At 36.7% G+C, this 18,184-nt stretch overlaps 1 protein-coding gene across 1 annotated transcript in view; it reads right to left on the reverse strand.

Moving 5' to 3' along the window:
* The window catches only part of XRCC5 (X-ray repair cross complementing 5), a 43,958-nt gene that overhangs the window by 19,647 nt on the left and 6,127 nt on the right, over positions 1–18,184 (reverse strand). The window contains exons 6-13 of the mRNA XM_088519587.1: positions 15,403–15,585; positions 12,223–12,337; positions 10,394–10,532; positions 8,481–8,593; positions 5,352–5,414; positions 4,645–4,782; positions 3,512–3,602; positions 2,179–2,312 (exon numbers count right to left, since the gene is read on the reverse strand). Of these exons, the coding sequence (XP_088375713.1) occupies positions 2,179–2,312; positions 3,512–3,602; positions 4,645–4,782; positions 5,352–5,414; positions 8,481–8,593; positions 10,394–10,532; positions 12,223–12,337; positions 15,403–15,585 (976 nt within the window). The remainder of the gene's footprint in view (positions 1–2,178; positions 2,313–3,511; positions 3,603–4,644; positions 4,783–5,351; positions 5,415–8,480; positions 8,594–10,393; positions 10,533–12,222; positions 12,338–15,402; positions 15,586–18,184) is intronic.

Here is an 18,184-nt window from a genome sequence, read left to right on the forward strand (position 1 = left end):
ATCTAGCAGAAAATGAGATTGTGTGATGTTCAAAAGTTGATGCAAGCCACCTCCTGTCCCTCTCCACCCTGCCTGTAGAAAACACATGCCATCATCCCTGAACAGTCCAGCTACTTACAAACAAGCTCAGTCCTCGAGGATCATTTTCATAGGCCTAGCAACAGCCATTGCAGCATATTTAGATGGGTTTTCTGCAGCTGGATCCCATGAATTATGCAGTGCTGCTGGCCACCTTCACCCCAGATCTACCCATCAGGTCTGTTTCAGTACAGAACAGTCAGTGTTGAGCAATTTATTTGTCTGGACATCAAATAAAATGCATGACATTCCATTCCCAAATGTCCTGTACACTTCACATTCCTGTACTGAACAGAATTGACCTTAACACTGAGGTTGGAAGTTTGGAACTAGGAAAATCACAGAAGCTAGACCAGGTTTTTCTGGAAGCAAGGGAAGAGAGAGAAAAAAAAAATGCAGCTGAAGCTGTGGATACAGGATATTCCCCATTTCCCACCCAGTAAGCACTAGCAACTTCCACCATCCACTCCACCAAATCAATTTACTGGCTACACTGGAAACATAATTTAAAGTTTGTCTTTGGATCACCTAAGAAATAGGCAGAGCTACTTATTTTTTTTAAAAAAACAGAAGTACTTTAATATGAAGGCTGTATAAAAGGCTGTAAGTAGTAGAGACAGATCTGCATACTACTTAATATATTTAAATAATAAATAAATACATCCAACAGTAGCATTCACCCTTAAAAGTCCTATTATTCTCCAGGAAAACTATCAAGATAAGTAGTTACTCTCTTGTAGCAGCACTTGACTCAACTGTTGGGACAACGCCAGGAAAGAAAAGGCACATTGTATCTAGAATTTCTAAATTATGTTGCTATCTCCTGTGTGTTTCACTTATAAGTAAAAACCGTATTTGCTTCCTAATACCCAAGCTCTACAGTCCTTCCTAAAATACAAGTTGTCAATCCAGTTTAAGCTCTTCTCCAGCAAAATCTTCTGGTGACCAAGTCCTGCATTCGGGTTACACACTGTCTTGTCAATACGACTGGCAGAATTTAAAGGGAACATTTAGTACTTCAGGAGTCAGTCAGAGTAGGCTCTGAAGACTCTGGGCTTACTGTGTTCCTGAAACCAAAATTTGACCTGCCAATTTGCTGTTTCTGATAATGTAAAAAAGAAAAAAAAAAAAAAAAGAGACAGTTGATTTCTGGAAACCAAAATGATCTTTCTTAATTTAAAATCATTTTATCTGTAGAGTGAAAAAAAATGGAATTGTTGAGACTTTATAAACATAAATCCTATGCCATTTTTGGTCAATTTTAGAGTGTAATTACACGCTCAATTCTCTCCATGAGATTGTATACAACACAGTTCTGCAGCTGCAGAAATTGCATTGTAATTGTCTTTATTTTTGAATTTGCTGTGTCATTTTTTTGAACACTTGAATTCCAATGCATAATCAGTCTCTCAGTCTCAGAATGCAAAGAAAAACTTTATAATGTAAAAAGAACACAAACTTAAATGCAGACAGTATAAATGCAAGAAGTGTGAACTGTCCCATTTGCCTGTAAAATGTGTCAACTCAGACATATAAATGGAATATGATAACACTATTAACCACTTATTTCCAATCAGTTTTACCCTAGACCAATCTGTTTTGGAACCACTGCTAGATGCAGTGACAAATAGAGAAGTGACTGTGCTCAAGAGTTCCTGGGACACAGAACAAGAACCTTGATTTTTCCCAAGTTTCAGTCAATTTCTCTCTTTGCCTAGAAGCTGAAGGCTGTGTCTGTATCTGCATCATGGTCATTGCAACACAATTTTAAGATGCCCCAACAAGTTCTCACTTCCGTGTGCCAGTGAATTTCAAGGATGCTGTGGAGGACATTTCAGCACAGGTGAGATGGTGTGATTTTTTTCTTGCTTCTTGGAAGACGGAAATGTTAAGAATAAAACATACGTCAGGAACAACACAGAATCCAGTGGCTGCATAACACTTACATAGGAAAGAATTTAACATTATATTCTTCACAGAGTTTAACATTATATTCTTCACAATTATCATTTCAATGATAATTGGAGAAGGAGATAGAAAGATGAAGAGTTTTAACGAAAGAGACATTTTTAAAATACACCATATAGTCCATCATCTCACCTGGTACAATCTCTGAAAATGAGGGTTTGGGATTTTGCTGGGCTTAAAGAGGTCCTCAAAACTTTCTCCATCTTCATCTTCATAAACTAAATTCATAGAATCAATCAGCGAGTCAACTGCAGATAGTTGATCCTCTGAGACAACAGAAATTAAAAACATTTGTAGATGGTTGTGTTTCTTTTGAAACAATTTACAAATGAAGATTGATTTCAGAACGGGAGATTTTAACAAAGGCAATAAATGCCAAGGCAGTTAAAGACATGCTGACAACAAATAAGGATAATGGGCACAGTAATAAAAAGCTTGCTTTTTTTAAGAACTATCGTCTAAAGTTATGAGGCCTTTGGGGTGTTTTTTTAATTTTTTTTTTGAAGCCCTCAGTTCTTGCTTCCATTTTTCTTCTTTTTAAGATGTTTATATTTGCAACAGAAGGTTTATAAATCTCTTGGAATATAAGGAAAACTGATTTGAAAAACTAAATACAACTTAAAGCTATGATTGTAAATTAACTCTGTTCATGATAGTCGAGTACTGCTTTGCTAAGACAGGCTGTTAGTTTTTTTTCAAAAATTCCTGGTTATGGACAAGAAACCAGGCTTAGAAATACCTCATCATTCTGGCTAGCATACACCCATTCAGTGGATCATCCTACGACAAATTAAAGAAGTTCCAATGAATTTCAAACCACACCTCTTTATGCTTATTGCTGTGAAAAGAACCTTAGAACAGCGAGTCTAGCTTGTGAGCCTGCATGTCTCTCCAGATGCCCCCACATGAATCTAGGCAGTTCGTGCCTTAAAAAACAAACCATCAAAATAAACCTCTTGCAGACGAGATATTGCACAGCCTTCACCTTTTGGTGTTACATCAACAACACACACTCCAAGCAGCTGCTGGATCAGCTTTGCAGGAATTAAGCTGATGCCTCTGTTCTGGATAGTTAAGTACATACTGTAGAACCCATCATAAGGCACAGCCAGTTAGCCGTACAAACGCATTCAAAGATCAAAGATGTTAGATCTCTACCAGAGAGATCTTGTGAGACTAATAATCACATAACCCAAGCCAGGGTTCATTTAATGAGGCAGTTGTAAAACACTGCCTGCAAATGTGAAACTGCAAAACTACAGTTTTGAAACCAGCTTTACACTTCAAAATGACATCACTTTACCATATTTGCTAAGGGCTGTTTTTTTTTGTTGTTTTTTTAAGTCAAAATAACCACAAAAGTTGTGTTTTCATTAGAAAGTCAAATATTCTAACTATTTTACACCATCTTCAAGAAAAAGCTGTAGGTTATTTTGTCCAGGTGGAGAGGAAAGTGCTATCTTACCTGTAGGAATATATTTTTTGTTGTTTTTCAAGGAAGAAAACATGTACTGTCTTAAGTCTTCTGTGAAGGGCAGTTGCACGTAGATGAGACACTAAGTGAAACAAAGGAAAAAAGAAACATCTAAAAAGAAGCAATCAAGTCTAAAATGAAAAATCTGAAGTTCCCTCAAAGTGTCCCACCACAGAAATATATAAAAAACAACAACAAAAAAATCCAAAATATTTATAAAGCAACAGTTTTCAGCAAAATAAAACAAAGATTGTTTAAAAATATAGCAATGACTAAACAGTTCATCTATACTGGCTGAATATAGAGCTCAGGTTATTCAATCACTTTTTCCTGGTGGTTTCCTGTGCAAAGTTCCACCCAGCCAAGCTTTAAACACCCCATCGAATGGTGCTCTAGGAGGTTTTATCATAGCTTACTGTGTTTGAAAGCCAGAAGTTGTTTTTTGACATTTTCAGCTTAATTTTTTTCTTTATTCAAATACCTCCTCCAGCTCATATCACCCTAAATAATTCCTTTCCATCCTTCATGTTTATACCCTTCAAAAGTCTGAAGACTGCTATGTCCGCCCCCACCTTAGTCATTCCTTAGCCACGCTATACATACTCAGATCTTTGAATAGTCTCCTATAAGTAAGATCAGTGGAAACATATGCTGCATAAATTCTGAAATATTGTGCTGCTTTGGGCCTCCCAGAAAATTTTTTAAATTTTATTTCAGATATGATTCTGAGCACTACAGCTCAGAGCACTACAGCTTTCCTTAAAAAAGAAAAAAGGCCTTTTCTTTAAAAAAAAAAAAAAAAAAGCTTCAGGACACCAAAATGAAATTATTACAATTTTTATCTAAATAAAAATATATCTCTATTATAGAGGATACCAATGTATTATATTATTTTTCTATTTTTTTTCCTTCCTAGGGCATATATTTAAAACCATCTGTTCTGAATTGTTATTATCTTGCAAAAGCACCTCCTCCACCCCTGAAAAAAAATAATAATAAAAAAATTCTTCTACTATTTCAACATTCTGTAAATTCATATGGTTCAACTGTAATCATTTATTAAATCATATTTGTAAACCACTAGTAAAGAGGACCTCTAAAGAACAGTAAGAGTTAAATATTACCTCATATGTATCCTTAATATATGGAAAGGCTACACCAATCTGTGGGTTACATCTTCTATCATAAACATAACGCACTATAGCCACTACTTTCAACTCATCCAGTGCATGGATAAGGGCAGAAAAAGCAACTGCTGCATTCTGAAGAAAGAAAGAAAGAAAAAAAAACCCTGCAAAATCATACAAGTTCTCAAAGACATCTGCTGAAATTCATTGTGAATTAATTTAGTGGGAAATCATTGTATTTCCAGTAAACATGCAGAGAAAAAATGAAAATATTATAATACTGTAGTTATTATATTAGAAATATTATAAATATTGTCAGACAGAGAAAGGTAGACAAGTTGGACCCTTAATGGAGCAGAGCACTGAAGTTTTCACTTCTTATACTTCAGTCAGACCTCTGAAATATTGTAGAGTATCACAGTGGCACAACAAGCTTCTGTTGCATGTGAGAATGGATCTAAGTATCAATTCAACTTCTCTATGCCCTTATACATACATAACATTCACCAGATTCTCATTATTCATGAGATGTGGTATCCATCTGGGGTCTGATCCAACTCCTTTTGACCTTCTTGGGAGAACAGATGAAAACTTCTCCAGGTTGCATTAAGAATAATCCTGTTTTATTAACACTGCAAGAACCATCTCAAGCACTGCTAGTATTTTTTCCCATTCTACAACAGAACCCGTTTTGTTGACCTTACCTCATCATCTTTTGCCGCAAAGACCTTGAGAACCTGGTTGCCCATGTAGTACTGCCTCTGGACCTGCAGATTCGAACGGTCACGTGTTAGCTTGATCCAAGACAAGTGTCATTAATGTAACTGGACCAATTAAATTATGAAACAACCAAGATCCTACTCATGTGAAAAAGCTGCAGAATTTAATTCCTGTGAGTACAAGTCCTGCATATTTTTCATGCTTGAATTTATCAGACAATATAGATATTCAGTCACACTCTGTAGTTTTGACTGGAAGCAGTGAGAGACGGTGCTAATGACAGTTGTTACCAGTCTGAGTTGTCTAATATGGCCAGCAAAGATGTGCCAAATAGATGCTGAAAAACACAAACAAACTAAAACAAACAAGAAAATACAAACAGAGAGAAAAAACAAAAAAAACACAATTGATTTCTCTTTGTTAAAGAAAACGTCTTCACACTGCGAAACAACAAGGCTACAGGTAGCTTGGAGACACTGTGCATCACTGCTCAAGTCAGTGACAACTTACCCCAGAGCACATCAGTTTTTGGATTACAGGAGGATTCTTGAACACAGATTATTGTACTTGCAATTATTCTTTACTCATCTATCTCAAAGAACTCATGCATTTTTACGTTCAGTGTAGTATAAGTATCTATACATCACTGCACCTTTTTTTTTTTGTTGTTTGCCAAAAATCTTTTAATAATACTTTCAAGTATTATTTCTTGATTTATATGGCATTGCTTATAAATTAAAAATCAAAGTTTAAGCGGCCTCTGATCTTCTTTCCTGAGGGATGTGAATAACTGAGAAAATAATATGAGGTGGTTCTATTCCTTCTTTAATTATGCATTTGGAGCTGCTCCAGTTTCTCTAGTTAATAATAAATTATCTTTTCTCCAAAGTTTTTACACGAAACAACTTAATAGAAAACATACATTTGAATAGTGTTAGGATTATGACTCCAAACAGTAAAATTCAGGAACCAAAACATAAGGACAGTATGGATATGGAAAATTCTAGTTGTAGTAGAAAACCTCTCAATACCATCACCTAACGATATAGTTTCAGCCTTCAACATCTGAAATTTTCATTCCACTGAGATCTTCACAACTACTGTTGGGCATAATTACTCACACTCTTGTTTACAGGACATGAGAACATATTAATTAATGTGTAACTTTTTATTACAAAATCCAGAGATAGGTGAAGTACATAACGAAACTACCAAAAGCAACAATGCTTGGTACATTGCAAAAATTTTGCACTGCAAACAATTTGTTAATTCTTTAAGGGATAATTATGTGAATCAAAATTTATTCCTACAATTAGTTTTACACAGGCAGTTTGAACATATATCCACCATATTCCAATGGTGGAAGAAAATGTCCTTAAGTGAAAAGACTGCTAACCAACAAGAAGAGCATGATGCTTCACCTATTTTCCTCTAACTGCTTCCTATTTCAGTGCAGGTCAGACTTCAGGCTGAAATAAGGGGCCAGACTGCAGTGTAAGAGAACACAGCACATGAAGAAGTATTGCAGAATGAGATGAAGACAGTAATACTCAGCTGCAGGCTAATAACGTGTGGGAAAAATGCAAAAATATGTCCCACTGAAAGCCTAGGTTCAGACATACCACAGCTGGATCATGCTTCCGGTCCACAACTCACCAGGCTCTGACATCTCTCTGCCCTAAGCAGTTTAAGGCATTAGAAGCTCAAGCATGATACAGCCCCCTGATCAGTCACTTTCAGTACACGGGATACTGTGTTATTTAACAGCTTTAAATTCTGAATGTCTTGATGTCCTCAAGTAGCAAACAGATTACAGCCAGGCTGGCTTCCCTTTTAATTAAAAGAGCTTAAATCCCTGGCTCCTCAATTAACAAAGTGCTTTGGTCCACTGCACACAGTCTAAGGGCATATTTAGTCTTCTAAGGGTCTCTGTGCCACATGTAGAGTTGAGCAGAAAAATGTGGAGTTACATCCATTTGGGAGTCAGCTCCCATGGATATTTCCATTTTCCATTATCTTTTCTTTTTTTTTTTTTTTTTTTTTTTTTCTTTCTCCTGGCAAAGATAATGATTTCTCAGCCTTTTAAGGTTTCTACTTTACACAGTAAGAGAGATATTTCAAAAAACAGGAGGGCCGGGAGCTTTCAGCACAGCAGGAACAGAGCTGCCCTATGATTTCCTTAGGGACTTCAGTTTAGGTGCTGAAGGGGACTAGGTGCAGTGACCTGCAAGATTAATCAAGTTTCAGTCACCCTTGGCAGTATCCTGAAGAGGGAAGAGTGGAGGCACCTTAACGTTTCTAACGTTCCTCACTTCCTGTACTTCCACCACTTGAGGAAAGGGTTGCTAGGCCTTCGCACTGGGATTTCCTATGGCTCAAATCTCAGCTTTCCAGCAGGAAACCACCTTGTGCTGGATTGCTTTTAAGGTACTCTCCCAATTAAAGCTCCTTGCAATTTCCAGTTAAAAGGAGGTCAAAAGTTACCTCACAGGTGAAGTGCCTATGCTCCATGCCTAACAGTAGGCATCTGTTGGAACAGGCACAGCCTTTGAATGATTTTACTTTCATCTACACTCTAGACCTTTGGCTACATTGAATTTTTGTCATAGTAAAACCAGAAGAAAGCTACTGCTTATACATCAGTCCTTACAAAAGTGAGAATGAATGCAATTGATTCTCTGGTTCTTTAATGATGACAAATGAGAAAAGAAAAACCATGCTCAGACAGGCAGAAACATGGCTGGACAAAGCCCAAGAAGGTTTCTGTGCAACCTGAACAGAAGAGAGACCATCTTTAGTTGCAGATCTGCATCACTTCGAGCTACTGAGATGAAATGATAGTAAAGTACAGCTGTAGCCAATTTGTAGAGATCTGAGATCTGTGGTTCCGTTTTAATCAAGGGCCCAGACATATTAATGGACTTTTCTTCATCAGAAGAGTACACAGTGCTTGTATCTCCTACAATCAGCAAGCAAAAATCATTCTTGGTGGCAGATGCCTCATTCCCAGTCACTGGAACCCAGTGCAGCACCCGTACTTAGTGAAGCTAAACCAAAATCAATTGTCTTGTAAGGACCCACTAAGTTGAGTATGAAGAGGTTCAGTACCATACCTGAGAGGATCTAGTGAATCCCAAAACAGAAAAACATTTTGCTTCAGTTTTGTATTTCATTTGATCTTCATCTATTTTGGAAAAAGGAACTATATCACTCCCATAGCGAAACCCTGGAGAACAAGAAAGGAGCATCTGGTAAGCATATGGGCCTACAGTTCTAACACTGAAATTAGCTCTCTGAATATTTTAACAATGTATGCATGCCCCACAGCTACACTCTATGCATGCTTATCAAATTACTTTCTCTGTTAACAAAAAAAAAAAACACAAATAAAAAACAAAAACGAAATTATTTCATTATTTTACAGAAATAGTTACTCTTGCAGACAGTAGGAATGAAAATAAGAGAAAGGAGCATCTTACCCAAGTTATGTTCACAGATTAAATTTAAGAAAATGGACTATAACACTCTCTGCAAACCAGTAGGAAAACCCAACACAATTATATCAAAAATCTCCTGCAGGAAATGACAACACAAGGAATTCAGAGAAATAAAAATGTGCTAGCAATCTAAGTGAGACACCTGTTCAAATATGATGGAAAACTAAAAGTGCTCTAAAATACCAAAATGGAAGAGCACTTCTGCACACCACTTCCCTTGCCTTTGCATCTCAAGGATATTTTCACAGAATAGGAATATGACAGGTTCTCTCAGGCATGCTCTGCTGCACCTCCTTACACCTCCATCTCAAGTTACAGTATCTTCCCTGTATCTTCCCCTTTTTTATACTCCGTATATATATATGTAAATCCTAGGATGAATAACCCATACGCATATAAATTTTCCTAAAAACCAAAAAATAAATGACCAAAGCAAGTTTCAGAAAGGATGCTAAGGGGCAGAATATTGTCTTGTGTCATTTCTGATAATGTCCGTAAGAGCCCGTGAGACACCAGCATTTCTAACTACACTGGGCATCACAGCAGTGATAGGTAAATCTTTGGTGTCATTGGTTAAGTCTGAACTGTTCACTACTTCAATGGTATCAATCATTCACCAACTGGGGCAGCCAGAGCATCAGCAGAGAATGGATATAAATGCTTCAAGATAGACCTCCTACAAAAAGCAAGTTCTATTTGGTAAAAGATTTGAAATTATATAACATAAACAGATTACTAGTTTGTTGTTAGTTTTTTCTTATAAGAAAGTTAGGGTATTTTTATACGCTATTGCTACAAAATATCTATGATTGCTACAACTTAAAGAGGGTGAAAACAGAAAATGTCTTCATTTTTAAAATTATTTTAAAACATATTTTATTTAAATTTATTTTGGTGGCACGGAATAGATTTTCCCATTTACAGTATATTTGCACTACCTGGTGCGTTTCAAATAGCAAAAAAAAAAAAGAAAGAAAAAATAATTAAAATGTACCTATAGAATCACAAGGAATTACACATATTTGCTTAACTCAATTTTAAAGAGAAGACTCTATTTTATACTGATACAGACGTCTTTATTTTTCTCAGAAATTTAATCCGCCCGGAGGGGCTGAAGGTTATGAGTAATTATCCTAATCACGTCAAGCACTCGGTATACCACTGCTTTAAATCAAACCTCTCAAGAATTCAAACAACACCTTGAACACTAACACTTCCTTTAATGGTTTCATCTTCCCATCTGCAGACTAGAATATTTGGTTACCTAGAAAAAAATGCAGTGCTATGAATGCCACTTATGTATCAGTACAACTAAAAGACTGAAAACAGTAATGTCACTGCTCACTAGAACACGGAGGTGAGCTCCTCCAGAGGACACAGTTTAGAAAGCTGGAGTACCTTCAAGTTCCACTAAGGATATTATTATTATTATTATTCCTATTACTGACAAAAGTAAGAACTTAAGAAATTTAATAATATAAGCCATTAAGCTTTGGTTTGCCTTCAAGGAGCATGGAAAAACGTCATACCTTGAATAGTATCATCCTTCTGAATTTCTGTCTCGTCATCATCATTTAAGCAGTAAACAGTTTCTCTTTGCACATCTTCTTTTCTGAGAGTTTTAGCATCTACCACTGTCCAAGTTTTTTTCACCCTCTCTTCTGAAAGCTGATGCCAGAATTTAAAGAAAAGAAATATTCATTGAACATTTCAGTTGGATCAATAAATAAATAAATAAATAAAACCCACAAAAGTGCACACACACACAAAAACAACTAAACAAAAATTTAGACTCACTGCTGGATTGTTTACCAAGAATGGACTAATACTGCCTGCTACCACAGTGCTTGCAGCACATTGTTTCAGCTGCATGACAGTTGTCAATCACTCATACTGCAGCAACTGCATACTTGTCTTACCTATTCACTAAAACCATGGGCTAGATCATCTATGCAAGTTTTTGGCCACAGAATGTCTTACTTGCTACCCATTTGACTTCCCCGCTCTTTATATTCACAGTTTTGGACATATCATTAAAACATATGTTAAAGATTTGAAAAGACTCATTCAAGCTCATTTATCTTGTTTGCACCAGAGTCACTATACTATGACAAGAAAAATACCCGATTAGTTAACCTTCCCCAAAAGGCAGATAAAGATACAAATTATATTACAGCACCCAGAAGAGAGACAATAAGTATTGGCAACAAGTGAATTTTGCCAGACTATAAGGAAAGAAAAACACTTTCTCTTCTTCTCTACTTAAATGAGATTGATGGTGAACCTAATAAATGAGAACAAAAATTGAGATCTGTGCAGAAATGAGAAGACAACAGACAAGGGCAGCAGACACAAGTCTATTCCTAGGTTTTAACTGCTGTATGAGCTCAGGCTAGTTGTTTGGTTCATGTTTTTCGTTCTCGCAAGTTCCACCGATGCGGTTTGTAAGTACCTTTGGGAAGGTGCTCTTACTGGGGCTTTGCCCAGGCCTGGCAGAAAAAAATCTTAATAAAATTAAAAATATTCATGAATAAGCATAAATGGGAAGCTGCTATCAGAGAGCTTTTCCAGGACCAAGAAGCCTGTCTTTCAGAAATCATGGAGATTTCGACTTTGTAATGCATCTTTTTGAAACCTTGCACTACTGGCTAGATCCTACTCGGAGATTCCAATTACAAGCCAAATAATCTCCATCTAACCACATCCATCACTATGCCACACTATACGCTTGCCTCAAAATTATGTAGTAACTTGGATTTTGCACAATCTGTTATTAAACACAGTTCCTCCCCCTTCTTCCTTCCCTTCCCCTGACACTGCATGAAAACCCCATACAAACTATAAGGGAGACTGTGTGTGCCCTGGCAAACACTACAGAAATTGAACAAGCTGGAAGGACACATGTTTTTCCAAGTTTGAAATAACAACAGATATTAGAACAAAAGCTGGTAAGACATTTACAGACAGTGTCCCATGGTCAGAAGTTAAGAAAAATATTAAGACTCATTCAGCTCTGGGCATTTCACTGATGCCAAATGGAAAGTTTCACACATGTGCAGCATTCTTAATTAAGCTCATCAACATCAATGCCATTAAGTGTCATATTGTAGATAGGACTTATTTCTGTTTCGGTACATGATGAATTTTAATTCTTAATATATGTGTACAATGTGATAAAGATAGAGTTGCTGTGGGAACCATAGCTTTAGATGTACCAGCTTCTGCACATATAAAATCTCTACCATAACTATTTTGGATGTTGTTTTATCTTTTATTTTCTGAGCTTTAAGGAAAAAAAATGCCGCAGCACCTAACTTGCTGCACCAGGTACACTGAAAATATGATTTTATTAACTTACAGATTTGTAGGCCACGATCCTTACAGACAGATCAGAACCAATGGTTAACTGGCAGGGCCAAGGCATAGGTCTTCTTTCCATTTTCTTAAACATCGAAAGACGCTCCAGGCTTTCTCTAAATGAAGGAATCAAGAAAACTGAAATGAACTCTTTGGTGAACTGTAATAAAACGTTACAGGCAATATACTCTCTCCTGGGAGATGCAGAAGCCCAATTGTTTCAGCTTAGACTGCATAAAGCATTAGAAAATAAGCTGCATGAGTAATCTTTTCATTGTACAAAAGAAGCGAATGAACAAAAAGAGAAGGAACAGTAAATCATTCCCTGCTCAAATCTTTATGATGCTGTGACATTAGGGCTTAAAAACAGTACAGCAGGTCTTACAGGGAAACTTACAATTGCTTATTAAGTGTTTTGCATTTATTGCTCCCCATCCAATTAGGATATGCAGCTGGCCAAACAATCCAAGCCAGACAGGGCTTCTCAAGTAGTAAGATATTTTCTACAGTGGAAGTGAAGAAATAAAGAACCTATTTTAATTAACATTATTTTGTCTGAGAACTAACTTCTGTCACATTTTCCTTAAACCTCATACTAATGAGTTCATAATTTTCATAGCTCTGTTAGAATGAAACAAGTTACTTGGAATATTTGTAGTCCAAATAGTACCTATGCAACCTTATAAAATGGGGGAAAAAAGGCAGGCTAGTGTTTTATTTCAAAAACTATTTACACAGTAGGAAACCTTTAAGCAATGGAGTCCAAAATTAAGAGGTTGGAAAAAAAATATTTATTATTGTGAAAGAAAATGAGCTTGATCTTTGCATCCCAGAACAGCTTCCAGATGATCCTGAGTGTGTTAGCCATTTTGCCACAAAATTCTAGTGCAGATGAAGAACAAAGAAAATATCGTCTCCACCACACGATGAAGCAAAGGAAAAAACAGTGCTGACCTCAACATCTTATATCACGGTGAACAACTAAATGCACTTCTCTTGATATAGAGTAGTTCTGGCAGAAATTAAGATCACCACTTGACACATTACTACAAAATTTAACTTGCTCTTCTAATTTTACACTCTCTTCAAAAGAAGAATTTTAATTCTAACAGCACAAAAATGAAAGGAGAAAATGAGCTGGGATTTTATAAGGACAAATATTATTTTTATTTTTCCTTGAGTAAAGGAAGGGATTTTTTTTCTGTTAAGAGAGACATCAATATAGAGTTTAACATAATGACAAATAATTTAACAATATTTTAATAGTATTTTGTAAAGCTTAAGGTCATACATTTATTTAAGAACATTTAAGTACACTGTTAGAACTACAGCAACACATAACAGCCAAGAAGAGATGTGAAAAATCAAATCCCTCACAATGCCATACTAGCTCAATTTCCTAAATCTTTTGTTCCTTTTATTTGCAGAAGAAAAACATTCCCTCACTTCAAAATGTATGGAGCCACTAAAAGCCTAGCAAATACAGACTTCAATTTGTATTTAAAAAAATGTTTCTTCTCCTCTGCTCCTCAGACCCTCCCCCCTGAAAGGGGAACTGGGCAGAAACTTCTAATGCTTCCTGACAGAATTCCAGAGTATCAACTTCCTTGTTGGCAACACTGCTATAGGATCCTTCCCCTGTACCTTAAAGGCATTATCAAACCATGGACCAATACAAAGCATTAATCACACTTACTTTCCTGGAATGACTCATTAATTTTCATGAGAATCAAATCTTTTTATTAATTTTTTTTTTTGTTTTTAATTACCAGCACCAATAATGAAAGGGGAAAGCAGCGTGTCTGAGTTGGTAAATTATCATGACAGTTTTGCATGGCTAACTTCTTAAAGCTGGATAAGCACCTTAACTGCATCTGAAACCTCACATATTCTTAAACAACTAAAGCTTTAGTCTATTAGCCAAATGTCTATTTATCCAAAGATTTGGGATTTCCCCTAAAATCATGGCATAAAGACAGCTTATACAGTATCAGAGTCTGTGACAGAAAATACAAAGAAGGGCCAAACCACACAGTAGCTTCATACACACATATTACCCTAAAGAATAGCGGGACCCAGAAAGATGCTTCTTTTCTCCTTTTTTCTGCATTTTCTTCAGATTCTTGATGCAGGAACAAGCTTTTTGTTTTTTTTGAAAGTGTTTTGCAGAAAGACTCGGGCTGCTCTGTTGGCCGATCAGAACACATAGGCAGAGATGCTCATGGGTTTCTCCACCTGCTCACACTAACGCTCAGATAACAGTATCTTTCCACCAAGATAAAGCAGAATGATTTCACGGGGTGAGGGAAAGAAACCCCACAAGTAAAAAATAAATAGCAATATGCAAACCTACAGGTACCATTCTCGCCTAATGAACTCATACAACTAAATATTACATGTGACAGTCACTCTGCAGCTACAAACTAGTAAGATTCCTGAAAATACCATGTTAAAGCTCACTGCATAATTACAGATTGAAAGTACTATGATGGTAAAAATAAGACTTTTGTAAGACATCATTTGGAGCGCATATGCAGTTTTCTTGTTTCTCAACTAATACGTGTGTGGAAGAGTCTCACATACAGCTTTAGCAACAGTTTGCCAAAGACAAACGTATTTTTATTGTTTGATTGGGGAGATATCAATCTTTCAATTCTCCCGTTAGGAATTCAGCTGAAATGGTGTATTGTTTGGCACAAATACACAGTAGTTTGTGACTAAAGAGCAGGATTCAAGATACAATGTTAATTGAAATGTCTGTGGGAGTTGGATAAACCAGTGAGCTATAAGAAATCTGAAACTAAGAAACAAAAGCTACCATTAAATGCAAATGTTCTACCTGCACCATCACATATTCCAACTCTTTCATAAACTCACTTCTGAAATCTCCCTTACAGAAATATTCTCTCAAAAAATGCTCCAACACTCCCAGAAAAAAAAAGATATATATATTTTTTAAAAACAGAAATCCAAGAAAATTCATTTCCCAACAAAATCTGTAAGCTCTTCTACCGATTCTAAAGCTGCTAAAAAAAGTTGTTTGGAAGGTACTGAATGTACACTGATAAAATTCACCAATTTCAGTGACACTGACAGTCAAATGACTATTAAATTTAATCATTTGTGGGAAGAAATCAGAAGGTAAATTCACAGTGTGATAAAGAAGATTAGCCAACTTTACCTGAAAGTGTAAATTTCTTCCAGGCCTCCTCCTTCATCCAAAGCATGCATCAATTTCTTCACCACATGGATTCCTTCTTTCTGTTGCTCAGTTATGTCCTTTCTTGCAAAAGAGTTTTTGTGCAAATGAGAATGTGCATCAGTATCTCCACCTTCATCATCAGCATCCACTGGAAATGGCAGGCTAAGATCACAAGAAGCAGCAGTTACTTTTCTTCTCAACTAAAACAAAAAACTAAAAATGAATCAAGAACTGTATCAGGAGTCTCTCTTTATACATCTAGCTACATTCAGATGTACATAGAGCTGCACAGCTTGCAAAACACATGAAGCAATCCTTAGGTCTGCAGGGCATTTGCAATGGCTTGGCTAGTGTAGAGCACAAGTATCACACTTAAGTGGAACGTGCACCTCCTAGAAGGTGTTAGGAAGGGAAGAAACATGGAGCAAAAAGACTGCAGAGAAGGCAGTGAGAGGACAGGGCAGATGTGAGAGTTACTAACTACGTAAAAACTGTTATGGAAAAGGCAGCAACAATCTGTTCTTCATATTAAGCCTTCCCTCAAAATACATCATGAAGGAGTAAGGTAAAAAGCTCAAACTATCATCTCAGGAACACACTGTCTGAGGAGATGGAAGAGTCTCCATCACTGGGAACATTTACAAAAAGATTAGACAAACACTGTTCCAAAGTGACACACAGAGCTGGCACGGACCAAGGCAGAGGATTGTTAAGGCCTTTCCAGGTCTGGGACTCCAGGTCAGCTCTAGATGCCACAGAGCTCTTTCTCTGCAGCAGGACTATTAGATAGTTCTGGAATAAATGTTGCTCTTTACGGGATTTTAATAACTTAAAACACCAGGTGAGTTTCTGTCCAAAACCGACATTTTTTTCCTGTATCTTATGAATAAGAACACAAACAAAAAAGCCAGGGTTTGTGGATAATGCCATTTTGCTGCTCTTCCAATTATAACACCGAGTTAACTAAGTACAACAACCACAGAAGAGACCTACATGACTCCACTCTGTTCCTTTGCCTATGCCTGCAGATTCTCAGCTCTTTTGTCTGATCCAGACCATGATGTCTTTTATCACACTTTAAGTAAAAGAATTCTAGCATTGCACTATGTGGTCAAGACAGTAACCTGCATTTTACCTGGCTTACTATCACCTCATTAGTCCACATTATATTTTATCCATGGAACAACATACAATAAGCAGAGTTAACAATGCACAAAGCATACAGGAAAACCATACTCTAAAGCCAGCAAAAGAGCAAAAAGCTTCAAACTCCCGATTCACAGATGTTAAACTACTTTCAATATACACTGCTCAGAGACTACTGCAATGGGAACTGTGTAATGACCAAAGCTACACAGCGCTCGCTGTGTTTCACACTTGGCAGCAGAGGAAGACCAACTATCTGCCACAAGACACAATCTGATCAATAACCAGGGCACAACAGCTGAAAAACAGAAAAAAAAAAAACAGAAAAACAACACGGTTTAGCAACAAAGGATTTTTAACCAGCATTCCAAGAACCGTATTTTCGTATAGGTATTTCTCAAAGCACCATTTGTTTACACAGACTGGGAGACAAGGTGTAAAACCATAGCTGACACTGTAACAACAATATTTCCCTAGGGCTTATATTAGCCATGGGAATTTTCCTGTGCTGTGTTGCTGAAGAGAAAAATGAAAAGATGCATGAGAAGTCTCACAAGACCCTAAACTGAAACATGAACTTGTGATGGCAGCATCTGTGCTAGTCAGCACAGCAAACCTGTATGCAGACGAGGCAGCAAGAGCTTTAAGTTGCACTAGCTATCAGAGCAGATAGCAGGTCTCCAAAGCCACGTACTCTGGCTGACAGCACGCACACAGGTTCAGGGTGTTGTGTTTCTGCTGCCAATGTACCAACAATAGCTCAAATAAACTCAACGAGACGTGCCAAAGCTCCTTTCAAGCACACCTCCTTTTGCTGTGTAGACAAAATATGAGAATAACCAGACATTTTTTACATTCAGCCTCTCCCAAGCACAGAAGACCTTTTCTCTATGCCTATATATTAATTCAATATCCTTTTTAAGAACGTCTCAGCCATCTTGCAGACAGATGCGCAAATGGAAAATGTTGGGCTCAGCCAGTAAGTGCTAAAAAAAGAAAAAGGGTCAAAAGTAAAACAAAAATTCTTTTTCCAACAACGTTTAATACATTCCAATATGACTACTGATTCTTTTGATCATTACCTATACACCAAGGTAAGTAAGGGATTCTGGTCATAATGCTTGAGATAATGATTCAATCTTTCAACCAAGCCTATCACTGTGAACATATTCTTTTCCTCCCTCTTTCTTCCCTCTTGACACCAAAATTAATATGTATGTCTGTGTGTGTGTGTGTGCGCGCGTGCATACATATACAAGCACACACATATACATCTGCAGCACCACTTCATATCTCTCTCATCTAAAATGGTCTAGACTATTGCCGTGACAGGACCACTGCTTCTCAAGATATTTTTGTCTCATCATTTCCCATTTTTATACTGGTATAAAAAATTTGCCTCCTGTTGTAATCTTTGAAAATAAGCTGTAAATTTAACTAGTAAATAATCATTATTTTAATGTGTATTTGTACATTACTTAAACATGGAGACTTGGTTCCAAGCTCAAACTCACACACTGGGAGTGTATAATACCATATATTATCATATATCCATATAATTACTTAGAACGATCATATTACATACAGCTAATTCTCTATAGAAACAACATCAAAC

Source organism: Tinamus guttatus, unplaced genomic scaffold (genome assembly GCF_059628265.1).
Source record: "Tinamus guttatus ecotype Peru unplaced genomic scaffold, ASM5962826v1 Tinamus_guttatus_pri_ptg000060l, whole genome shotgun sequence".
Taxonomy (NCBI): Eukaryota; Metazoa; Chordata; class Aves; order Tinamiformes; family Tinamidae; genus Tinamus; species Tinamus guttatus.